Source organism: Octopus bimaculoides, chromosome 5, assembly GCF_046866305.1.
Source record: "Octopus bimaculoides isolate indiv1 chromosome 5, ASM4686630v1, whole genome shotgun sequence".
Lineage (NCBI taxonomy): Eukaryota > Metazoa > Mollusca > Cephalopoda > Octopoda > Octopodidae > Octopus > Octopus bimaculoides.
Window position 1 is genome coordinate 31,917,602 of NC_142932.1, and position 13,619 is coordinate 31,931,220.

General features: G+C 32.7%; 1 protein-coding gene across 2 annotated transcripts in view; it reads left to right on the top strand.

The window, feature by feature from the left end:
* LOC106880730 (heat shock factor 2-binding protein) overlaps nucleotides 1-13,619 on the top strand; it is a 230,247-nt gene that overhangs the window by 52,184 nt on the left and 164,444 nt on the right. For both annotated transcript variants that reach the window (XM_052967847.2, XM_052967848.2), the window contains exon 4: nucleotides 4,846-4,949. In XM_052967847.2, coding sequence (XP_052823807.1) covers nucleotides 4,846-4,949 — 104 coding nt within the window. The remainder of the gene's footprint in view (nucleotides 1-4,845; nucleotides 4,950-13,619) is intronic.

Genomic DNA, 13,619 nt, shown 5'->3' on the forward strand with positions numbered 1-13,619 from the left:
AAGCCCAGCAGTTATCAGGATGCAGGATTTGCATGGAGTTACATTATCTCAGATGAGCAGCTGAAGGACTTCTTCTGCCCTGGGTTCGTTGGTGTGTCTGTGTGTGACCTCCTTTTGAAAGCCTTTCAGTGATATGCTAATTAACTCTTCAGCTAATTACATCTATTATTTGTACAAGGTACATAAATGCTGACACTATTTTCACTCATACATTGATTATATGAAGGCACAAAGAAACACTCACACGTATGTGTGCATAGACATGTACGCACACAAACACATATGCACACACACACACAAGCACACATGCAAACACTCAAACACACACATGCATACTCAAACACATGCACGCTCAAGCATACACACATGCACACTGAAATACATGCACACTAAAACACACATACACATGCACACTCGAGCAAACATACACACACACATGCACACTCAAACATGCATGCACTCAAATGCACGTACACACACAACTACAAATGCACTCTCAAACGCGTGCACATACACACACACTCAAGCCTACACACATGCACACACACACATAATATGGTTCTGATGTTTTTTGTCTTCTTGTACTGAAACAGTCTAGAATAATGTACCCTTTCCAGGAGTGCCTCTACACCTGCAGCAGATTTGAACTAACGATCCATTAGGTGATAGCCTGATTAACTCCTGCCCTTGTTCTTATCTCGTTATGCGTGTAGGTTTATTTGTTTGAGAAGTATATGTGAGATCACTGAAAATCTGACACTTTATCTGTAAGACTGAATAAACAGTAATTGAAAATTGTTTTATCATTTCAATAACATCACATCTCCAAAAGTCTACAGCAGTAAATGGGCAAACAATAACTTAATTAGGTACATACTCCTAGGGTTAAAACTTGAAACTATACTATTTGAAACTAACTTAAATTGTCTTTTGATTCCAATTCATAATGGTTTTTTAAAAATACAGTAATCACTTGCCATATTGCGGTTCACCTATTGCGCCCTCAATACATTGCAGATTTTTCTGGCTAATATATGTAAATTTATATCATGGACTCCTCAGTATATCACAGGTTTCTGTGGCTGATAAGTATTTATATTTTTTTAGATTTGAATTATTTCTGTGGTAAAATAAGCATTTTCATGCCTAAAAATTAATAAATAAAGTACAGTCGGAGACCCCCTTCTGTCACGAATGACCATGGGATTGCACCTAGAAAGTTACCCTCCGAAGCATAAGTCCGGGCAAGGTTGTTTATGGAAGACCAGTAGTCGCCCATGCATACCAGCTTCCTCTCTCCATGCCACTGATGTCATCCAAGGGAAAGGCAAAGGCCAATACAGCTTGGCACCAGTGACATCGCAACTCCTTTCTACAGCTGAGTGAACTGGAGCAACGTGAAATAAAGTGCCTTGCTCAAGAACACAACACGCAGCATGTAGAAAACAATATATTATATTCTTTAAGGCGGCGAGCTGGCAGAAACGTAAGCACGCCAGGCGAAATGCTTAGCGGTATTTCGTCTGCCACTGCGTTCTGAGTTCAAATTCCGCCGAGGTCGACTTTGCCTTTCTTCCTTTCGGGGTCGGTAAATTAAGTACCAGTTACGCACTGGGGTCGATATAATCGACTTAATCTGTTTGTCTGTCCTTGTTTGTCCCCTCTGTGTGTAGCCCCTTGTGGGCAGTAAAGAAATAGGTATTTCATCTGTCTTTACTTTCTGAGTTCAATGCTGCATCATGACAGTGCATCTGCTCATGTGTCATTCTTTATTCTGTGACTTGTTGGTGAAGCATGAAATGGTTCTTGTCCTTCTAGTTACCCTTCTGTCTGAATTTGTTTTATTTCTCAAAGCTGAGATCCACATTGAGGGCGGGGGGGCTACTGATTTCAGTCAACAGAGAAATCAAAGAAATTTCATTTGAAGAATTGTGCATTACCTCCGAAAACACATTTTAAGTCTTGTTATGAAAATAGGGAAAAAGAAAACCTACCGAGAGCGTGTGTGTATATATATATATATATATATATATATATATATATATCAACAGTGGAAGGGTCTATTTTAGAGGAAGACAAATCAGATTAAATTGTAAGTAAAGCAATAAATGTCTTTTTTTTAAAATTTGGTTTCATTTGGGACAGGCCTTTATATGTATGTATGTATGTATATATATATATATATATATATATATATATATATATATATATATATATATATATATTATCTTGCTGAAACACTGTAAATGTTTCAATGCTTGTGCATAATGTCAGCTACTGTATGGAAGAGATTTAGATATCACTGAATGGTAATTATGAAGTTTTTGGTTTACATATCTCTCTCTTTCTCTCTCTCTCTCTCTCTCTCTCTCAAGTATAAAGATAAGTAAATACACATATTCACGAATCTACAGAGATTTAAATTTCTTTGTTGATAACTTCAATTACTTAATCAGACCAATCATATCTAACCTTTTATTGCTATTTTATGATTTTATATAAAATTATCTGAATTCATTAGCTAAGAAAGATAATCATTAATACCTATGGGAAATGAGAAATAATTTTCTATCAATGGTTTCCTTCATGACGATGTAAATTTAGTACAGATACTACAGTACTATATTTCAAACACAGCTGGCTTGAGATATATTTTAGAGCTTACCTCACCAGAAGGATTTTATTTGAAATTTAATGTTTTCTGTTTTGGTTCTGATAATTTTGCTGTATTTTACATATCACCACTAATATCAATGACGTTATTTTTAATGAGAGCAGCCTTTCCTTGCGAAAGTAAATAATACATTGAGATTTCGGTTTACCATGAAAAGACTACTTTTAATAAAGCAGACCTGTGCGATTATAGACTGCTGTGTAAGCATGTCTGATAATTTTATCAGATATTGCTGACAATCATTGAAACGGCAGCCAAACACCAACTTTTTTTGTTCATTCTAATTCATAGTCTGTGAGTTGTGGTGGTGGAAAGAATCAGTAAAAGAAAGAATCACTGTGTATGAAGAAATAATGAATTAAAACAACTTCACTCATTGAAATAAAATACTTGTATCAATATTGTTTTTTTTTTTTCCATCCACTCTTTTATGATAAAATATATATTTGTCTGTAGTTATGTATGTGTATACGTGTACATACACACACTCCTGAAATTAAATGAATTAAAAACACACGCTTAATAAAGGGTAATTTGTTTGAAATTTCCATTATGGTGTGTTATTTAATTTTGGAAAAACGACTTCTAGAGAAATATATGTGCACAATATTAAAGGTTAATACATTCGACCCGATATACATTATCCCCTTTTCATTATGCAGTAACAACAGGAGAGAAGCTAGCAGTATCGAAGTATTGAGTAAAGATACATCAGAAAATTGGACTGGAGATATATACTGTTAGATTTTTGCTTTTCTCATAGAAAACATTTCAGTTATTTTGTTTAGATACTTACAGCAGGTTAAGTTCCTAACTACATAACTTCAGGCTCAGGCACAATGTGTGGCTGTGTGGCCCCTCAAGCTAGTGTCTTCTACTACAGCTCTGGCCCAACCAAAGCTTCATGAGAGAATTTAGTAAAAACCTGTGTGTGTGTATCCTTGTCTTGATAGCAGATGCTGGTTTGGAATGTTAGTTATAGAAGCGCTGTTCTTTGTTTCCAATTTTCCATAAAAGTGTGTCAGATTATGGAGAACTATCACCCTACTTGGAATCAGGTGAGGATTAGTGACAGGAAAAACATCCAGCCATAGAAAAATCCGCAAAAAAATTCCATCTGACCCATGTTAGCTTGGAAAAATGGATGTTAAAATGATGATGAAATCAGTTTTTTCTTCTTTCTAGCACAAAAATAGTGGATCAGTCATCTTATAAAGGTTAAAATGAATCTCCATTTTACAGAATTAGCAAGAATCTTTCTATTGAAGATTTCTGCAGAATTTAACTTTTCAGGAAGTATTCATTGACTAAATGTTGCTCTAATTATCTGAACAACTGTCATGTATTAAATACTAAATGGTGCATTGATGTTAGTTAATACAAAGTCTTCTCCCTTCCCTTGAAATTGCTGGCCTTGTGCTAAGCATTAGTATTAGAATGGCGGAAATGGTGAAGTAATAGAATAAGGAATGTCTTAGAGTATTTAGTTTTGTCCCTTTGCATTCTGGTTTCAATTATCACCAGATTGACTTGTCCTTTCATCTCTCCAGTGTTGATAAAATAAATACCAGACATGTACTGGGATTGATTTAATAACTGTTCCCTCCCACAAAAATGTATTGCCTTGTGCCAATGTTATTATAGTTATTATCAACAAATCTACATAGAAGGACAATATCATCTCTGCTTCTGCATGCCAGCCTTGCTAAAACTATGAGTGAATCTAGCGTTTTTTTTAATATATCAGTCGTTTGGAAGAAATGACAAGCATTCTTGGTCTAATCTTTTGGAATTTCATTATGTCTATGTTTCTTTACAAATACTTAACTTGTTGAAAATAGAATGTATGTTGACTTAGCAATTTATAGACACTTTTTCACATGTAGGCATTGGAATTCTTTTTTTTTTTTTCACTTTTAGAATTTATACAGAACAGAACTATAAACTCAAAATGGAATTTGTTTACCACTTTGGTATTTGATGCTTTGGAACATCCCTTAAGTTTAAATATTTTTGTTAGCTTTGTTTTTAATAATTTTTTGTTCCTGAAATTTATATATATTTGTACTTTTATCTTTCAGTGAAGGCTTAAACAAATAATGATAATGAAACGCAAACTGGTTTATGATAGTTTATTTCATAATCAAATGCTTTATAATTTGTTTTTGCAGAAATAAATAAAATCAAACGGCTTCTTCAAGAAAGCGAACTGGAGAGGAATCATTGGAAATCTCGTTATGATTCAACTTCACTTGATTGTCAGAATGAAAAGCAGGTTGATATTTCAGTAACTTTTCTTATTCTCCTTTCAATTTTTATTCATCTATTCTACATTGAAAATTATTTGATTTGTAATTTACTTGGCAGTTAGTATGAAGGATAATTTTTTAATAGACCTCAGGCACAATTTATGCAATCACCATCCAAATTTTTCATATTTCTTTTGCTAGAAATTTTCAGTTTCATTTCCATTTCCCAATCACAATGTTTTCAATATCTTTCAATATCTGACTGATCCCATTATTATCATCATCATTGACATTACCATCATTTAGGTGGTGAGATGGTAGAGTCATTAGCATGCTGGACATGCTTGGTAGCACTTTTTTTTGTCTTTATTATGTTCTGAGTTCAAATTCTACTGAGGTCAACTTTGCCTTTCATCCTTTCAAGGTTCTAAAATAAGTACCAGCTGAGCACTGGGGTTGATATAATCAACTACCCTCCCTCTCACAAAATTTCAGGCACAAAGCCTGAAATTTTGTGAGAGGGAGGATAGACGATTACATTATTGTTACTTTGTTTTATATGAATTGTGCCAAATTTCACACACAGACTTCAAGGAACTGCAAGTTGGACATTTAACTATATTTGTTATTTATAATTAGTGAAGGTGTAGTTTAAGTGAAGGAGGCCAGAATCTGAGAACTAAGATTCCCTCAAATTCGTATTATTTCAGTTTTTATAGAGTTTTAAGAGAATCAGGTATTTTCAAGTTGACAATGTTTTTCTTAGGATTTTAACAGTACCACGAGAACAATTTTTTGTAGTTCTGTTGCCTTGGAGTTTCTTGATATTTAGCCATAGTGTTTAAGAGCACTCTTTGGTATTGTCCCCAAAGCTCTGACGATTACAGGCACAGTTGTTGTTCTTAGATGCTGGAGTGGTTGGCATTAGGAAGGGCATCCAGCTGTAGAAACCAGGCCAAAACAGACTGGAACCTGGTGCAGCTCTCCGGCTTCCCAGTTCCAGTCAAACTGTCTAACCCATGCCAACACAGAAAACAAGTGCTAAATGATGATGATGATTAAAGGTAGTGGATTGGTAGAACTGTTAGAATATCAGACAAAATCCTTGCATTATTTGTCCTGTCTCTTGATATTCTGAGTTCAAATTCCACCAAGGTCACTTTCCCTTTGCTTTTCAACCTTGGTACTAAGAAAATAAAGTATCAGAGAAGCACTGGGGCTGATGTAATTGACCAACAGAGGGATACATTGGATGATGTAGTCCTTGTTATGCAATGTACTTAAAAAAAAAATGAAATGCCATCACTGCAATACTTTTGATCATAGCTTTGCTCATTTGGAACTGACTTGGATCTAACCAACAAACTTACAACTAGCATAATCTTTTACTTCTTTCAAGAACCTCAAAGACTCTTTTTTTTTTTTTTTTTTGTATTTCTTGGTTTCTTCTCATGCTTTTTTGCATTAAAGTATTTCTCAATGGGTAGATCATTTCAATAATCTGTATTTTACCTCTTGGAATTATTTTCTAAAATTAAATCTCATCTTCTGCTGATGGTTGTTTTGCATATATTCAAAATCCCAGTATAGTTAATTTTCCTTATTTTCCATCATGGTCCATTTATCCCATCTGGTTTTATACTGCACTGGATTTCTTTTAAAAGAACATCAATGCAATTTTAATGTCTCCTAACATAATCATCTCCATTTAATATTTTACACCCAGGCAGCAAATGATTTTCTGTTTCCTTGCATGGTTTACACATATACGATATCACTTTCATGCTTCTTTATTTCTTTTTTTCCTCTTGCTTCTATGATTTGTTTCTAAATGTTAATGAACTAACGAGGGAGTGTTTGCATCTTTTATCTTTCACTGGTTTCAGTCACTGGATTGCAGTTTTTTTGTTGAAAAATTCAACCCTAGTACTTATTTCAAAGTTTGGCACTTATTCTATTGGTCTCTTTTGCTAAACAGCTAAGCTATGGAGACACAAACAAGCCAACACCAGTTGTCAAGTTGTGGTGGACAAATAAATACATACATATGTGTGTATATATACAATTGCAGTGTGGAAGGTGTTTATAAGCCATTTAAAAACACACAAAGCCATTAGATTCACTTCAACATTTAAATTTAATTTGCCAAAATATTTTCGTTGCTTTAAGACCATGACCTGTTCATTGACAAAATTCCATGCTGCATCTCATATATATATATATATATAATGGGCTTAGTATATATATATATATATATATATATATATATATATATATATATATATATATATATAATAGGATAGTAAAATGTGAGTTGTTGGTGTTAGCAAGAAATAGGGTCTGAACCAACAGAGTAAGGAATTGGAGAGAACTCTGATACATATTGCAAAGTTTTCATTCTATATTTTGAATAATGAAGTCTAACATCATTTGCTGCTGTGTATATTAATTTTGGTGATTTTCATAAAAGTTTTTCAATATAAATCACTTGATGTATAAACAATGCTTTGTTACTATTTAGAGTCAATTTATAATTTTCATTGGATTTTAATTGGTAATAATTGCTATTTTGAGGAAATTATTCTTTGTTTTTGAAAATTTGCTCACTTGGTTTTGGTTTCTATAATACATAAAATAAACTTAAAACTGTGCATTTAATATTTAAGGCCTACATTGTATGTAGTTGTTAAGTGTGTTTATTCTTCCAGTTTCTCTTGGAAAACTCTTCTGACATTCATAATGACATAGGTTTCTTTTGAAAAACCAAGAAATACTTTGGTTTTTAACATTTGTTTAGTTTTAGCATTGTAAGCCCTTGCATGCTATTGTGTTGTATTTTATTTTTAGCTAGTTTTTTTGTTTTTCCACTGTAATTAATATAAAATCTGTTTACTGCAGCTTCCTATCTTTTGTATCATCACTTAAAAGTATCCCTAAAAATTTGTAATCCTTTCTCTCCAACTCTACTAACTGAATGCTGCTACTTAATTTTTCTTTTACTTCTGTCTTACCAACCTCTGGCACTTGAAAATCTAATTTTACTAACCTTATCTAGTTCTCTTTCCTTATTAATTGATGATAAGGTTGCATATTCATAGATTATGTCAATGATTTCTTTTTCTCTCTACAAAGCCATTGTTGTTAAAAAGCGAGATTTCAAGATACATTTTGGTTTTGGGGTAGTCATTCTCAGATCTAAATCAAATACAACTGAAATAATAAAAACCTAGAATAATTGGCACACCAATCAATACTTAAAAGAAATATTTATGTTCTGCATGTAGAGTTACTAATTTGTCTGACTTAGTCTGGCAATATCTGTACTTGTTACCTATCTTTGAATAAGTAGATATTTAATCAAACAAAGTCATCTCATATTTTTCTTTGTTTAATATATTTGAGTTTTCTTTGTATTTAATTGTGAGACAATTATTCCCCCAAAATATCTTTTTAAGATCTGAAGTGCTTTTGATGTCAAGCAAAGTATATCTATTTTTTTTTTTTTAGAAGCTCTTGAAAAATAATTGTTATATGAATAAAAGAGCTGGTCAAGAATAGACTATAAGTAAAATTAGTACTTGAGATGGCTCTTATTTCATACACAGGATGCCATAACGACTAAATATATACACTCTGGAGTGACCAAAGGCCAAAATTATTTCCCTTTCAATTTATTTTTTATCTTATTTTCTATCATATGCTTCAGTCTTAAGCATACTTACTCCTCTCAGTTTACAGTTGACACTAGTAATCTGATTTTAGTCTTCTTATAAACTGCTTCTGAATAATGACTTTATATTTCCACTTGTAGTACTATTGAAAAATCTGCGCTGAGTCTTCATCTAATGTCAATGAGAAACATGACTAAAATCTCTGTAGCAACAATTGTAGTTGTCTCAGGAAGTTGATATATATATGAAACAAAAAAACAAAAAAAAAATTACATTGTATACTTTTATACTGAGAAGGTTAAACATACTTTTCCCTATGTGTAGTACTTTTAAAATGTCTGTTACAGTTGTGTAGACTTATAAGGCCAGTCAAATGATTTCCTTTAAATTGCTGAATTAGTTTATTTTATTAATTGATATGACCAAAAGGATACTGCAAAGTACTATTTAGATCTTATTGTTTCTGTGTTATAAATTGCTTGTAGATTATAAACAATCCAACAGCAATCTAGTTATATTGCCACGTCAGTATGATTAAAACATTTTCTTTTTCCCCACTCTATAAATAATTAAATTTTTATATAGCAATATTAAGATTAAACTTCTATTTTTATAGCCTTTATTTTTTTCATTTACATCTTGATCTGAGAATGTGTTTAGCAGTGGTCTGTTAATTTATTCATTCATAATCTAGCCTTCATATAAATTATTTCTTACTTGATTTAGCATAGGAAAAAAAATGCTGTCTACTACACTACCTTTTTGAATAAGGCTTTGAATTATTCTTACATTTATATTTGAAAATTAAAATGTGTAAAAAATACTGAATACTAATGATATATAACGCTTAGCAAATCAAATTTGTTCTATAAATATTGGTATTTCAGATTTATATAGTTTCTAAAAACTATTCTTTATTTATGCCAACAAATATATATTTCTTTATAATTACTAAGTGATTCAAACACTTATATTTTAGCAAGTTGCAGTGATAATAGACACTTGTAATGAACTTCAATGAAAGTTAAACATGTCTGTAGTTATCTTTTGTGTTTGTTGATGAAAATAAGGAAAAAGAAATAAAATATTCATCGTTGTCTAATGCATTTTTTTTTCTCAGCATATTTGAGTCTACATTAGTTTTTTTTAATTCTCCAAGCATGTTTTCAACCACTTAAAACATTTGTCTTAATTTTGTTGAAATAAAAAGTATTTTAAAGCTTCCTGTTTCATTATGTAAAGAATTTACTGCTTTAAACATTTGTGACTTTTCATAAAATGTACACAGTTTACACGAGTGTTTTAATTCTTATTAGAATAGCAAGAAATACTTTAGTGAGTTTTTAAACCCTCTTTAATCTCCATTAGCTGGAATAGAAATCTACATCAAATTTTGAGATTTTTAACATTATAAAAAGTCAGGTTAGTTTCATATTTTCTTTATATTCCCAGCAGCTCAGTTGATGTGAGTCTTTTTTTATGGCTATAAGGCTAGACACCCTTCTTAATGCCAAACATTTTTACCGAAGTTCTGAGTGCATTTTATTATGGCACTAACACTAGAGTTACTGTCTTGTCACAAGCAAGAGTGAAGAACTCTCTCTATTTCACATTGTATCTGTTTATTTGTGAATCACTTGACAAGTACCTCTTCTATATTGGATGCATTCTATCACCACATCAACACTGGAGAGGAAAGGCTAAAGAATCCTCTATACCACATTGTTTCCACTCTTTCAAAGCAACACAACTAGGAAGGTGAATGCAAGACAGTGGTGAAAAATATTGGATTAGAGCAAGAAGGTAAAAGAAGAGCTGATGTTTGAAACAGTGTAAAAATGAAAGGTTGGTATAGGCAGGAGAAATGAAAGCAAGACGGTGATAGACAGCTACATGCTGGTTGTTGGTAAGGAGACTGAATAGAAGAAAATGTTGGCTGGCAATAAGAAAGGATAATGGAAAGGAGATTGAATATGAGCAGATCCTGTGCCATGCCTCACTACACAGGTGGCATGACTCAATGATAGGTCAGACAGTGAGTGAGAGATGAGAGAATAATGAAGAGAGTGGCAGGGCAGTAGATGGAGGCGTAATAAAAATGTAAAAGGCAAGAAGCCGAAATGTAGATATTCATCCTGTTTGCTTCCTAACCATCTGGTTTTGGGTTCAGTCCCTCAGCATGGCACCTTGGGCATGTGTCTTCAACTAGAGTTTCAGGCCACCCAAAGCCTAATGAGTGAGTTCAATAGATGGAAATTGAAAGAAGCTTATTGTATATATATGTGTATGTTTGTGTGTACCCTTGTCTTGACATTACATGATGGTTGCTAAATGAACGTCATCATCATCATCATCATACTAGCAATGATATTTATTTTCAATCTTCCTTGGAAACATGTCTGGCCATGGGGAAATATTAATTTGCTTGGAAACAGGTAATAAGTGTTGGTAACAGAAAAGGTGTCTAGCCCAAACATGGTAAAGTGGCCATGGAATGATGTTGATGACCAGCTTCCTCCACCACCACCACCAATTTTACTTCAATTTTGTCATGATTGCAAGGGTCAGATGAATGTTTGTTTGCATAGCACTTAGTCTTTCTTTAAGGTCATTTGTCATCTCCATTTTTAAAAAGCTCAGCTTCTTAAGATCAGTTTCCATTTGGATCCATGTCTCCTGATGTCTCCCTCTTCCATAGTTTCCATCCACTTTTAGCCCTCACTACTTCTTTACACAACTAACATCCTCCATATACATCACATGCCTGTACCTATGTAGTCTTTTCCTTTGCACACCATATTTAATTCCTCTTTGATCTCGCTTTGCTTTCAGCTCATTTGTGCACTGTCGCTCATGCATATTATCATTACACATCTAGCAGAGTATGTTTACCTCATGTCTTTCTGACCTTCACAAATCCTCTACATTAAAGACCTACATCTCATTGCCATGCAACATTGCACTTTATACACATGCATCATACAAAATGCCCTTCGCTTTGAAAGAGAAAGCTTTTGATGCCAGCAGAAGTTTTATCTCCTTGAACTTTTTCCATGTCTAACAACTACATCAATGGAGCCTTCCAAGCATCTGAAGGAATTTTTCTTCTATACATTTACTGCTGTCTGCATCTATCACATAGTAAATCAATCTTCTTTGTCAGCTTGTCTGTGATCCCATTCCAGATCTTGCACAACTAGAACTTACATTGGATACACCTATAAAATTTCTACCTACTTTTTTTTTATCATTATTATTGTTATCTAGCTCAGCCATTTCTGTGATGGCAGTAGGATCTTCTTCCTTCCAACTTACCAGAAATAAAATGTTTCCGAATCTGATGTTTCTTTGTTGTTGCTAACACTGAAAAAATAACGTTAGCTTCAATTTCACAAAGCACAGCATGAAGTCTGAGGTAGATAATTATTTTAAGAAGAAATCACAGTATTTCCATTAATTAATAATCTTTTAATAAGTAAAATGAGAAATTCATTTATTTAGTTTCCTACTAAATTCTGCTTTACTGACACAAAAATACTGTTTACCTTCTGTTTTGTACTAATGTCTACCATCAGTACTTTGGTGTCAATGAAACAGGAATTAACAGGATGCTGTTTACTACCAATACTTTGATTGGTGTCAATGAAGTAAGAACTAACAGGATATATAAAGAAGGTTACTAATTTAAAGTTGGTAAATGGTGGCAGGAATTTCCTGTTACTGGAATAAAGTTTTTGCTAAAAGAGATGGAAAAAAAAAATACAAAAGAAAAAAAAAGCTTATAATGAAACCTGACATTCTTTTAATAGAGTGTCTGTAGCTATTGTTATGTCACTAAAAATCATAATTCAAAGAGATTTTAGCTTTGGAAGAAATGTAAATTTGTCCAGTCAAGTTAGTGTATTTACAATAGCGTTTGATGGTTAAAACAACTTACATTTTGCGTTTTGGAGATATCTACAAGAATATCTCTAATATATGAAAGAGGTCTTTGTGAAGAGTGCTTTTGTGGGGAGAAGGGTGATATTTTCTTGAAACTTTTAAGGTAACCTGAAGAGTTTCTTTAGTCTCGCATACTTGATTGTGAATTGATATTGTAATTTCATTACCCTCTTTGTAAACCTAGAGCAATATACTAACTTAAATTCAAAAGAACACTCTTCATTAACCCTTTTATTACCATATTTCTGTTGAAATACACTACCTCTGTTTGAATTAATTTAAAAAATAACAAAGAATTTAGCAAAATAACATTGTTATTATCAAACTGGTGTCTGGAACATGAAATTCTAATGGAAGGTATTAATTTAGATCTCATTAAACCAAGAGCTTTCTATCATAGCTTCAGAGGCAGTCTCAAGCAAGTTGATTTTAAAAGGGTTAATAGCTTTTTCTCATCATAGAAGAACAAAAGATTTGGTAGACGGAAACTGAAAGAAGCCCATCGTATATATATATATATATATATATATATATATATATATATATATATATATATATGTATGTGTGTGTGTGTATGTGTTTGTGTGTCTGTGTTTGTACCCCCAACATCGCTTGATAACCGATGCTGGTGTGTTTACGTCCCCGTAACTTAGCAGTTCGGCAAAAGAATCCGATAGAATAAGTACTAAGCTTACAAAGAATAAGTCCTGGGGTCGATTTGCTCGACTAAAGGCGGTGCTCCAGCATGGCCACAGTCAAATGACTGAAACCAGTAAAAGAGTAGTTTTGGTGCCTTGATAACTTATTCTTTGAAAACACCAAGGATTGCTATGAAATTCTTCTTTGGATCTTTCCTTCAAGCTTACACATTAAAGTAATAACATCAGATTAAAATAAAAGCAGCTATTTACTTAATTTGCTTCAACTTTATTCTATTTATTGTCTTCTATAAAGCCATTAAATATCTTTTCACTGACTACCAATTTTCCACATTTTATTTTGGCATTAAGGAGAAAAAATTACTGTGTACTGATAACTTATTTTTTGTAACATACAAAAGTTCAGTTATTATCTACTTTGTAA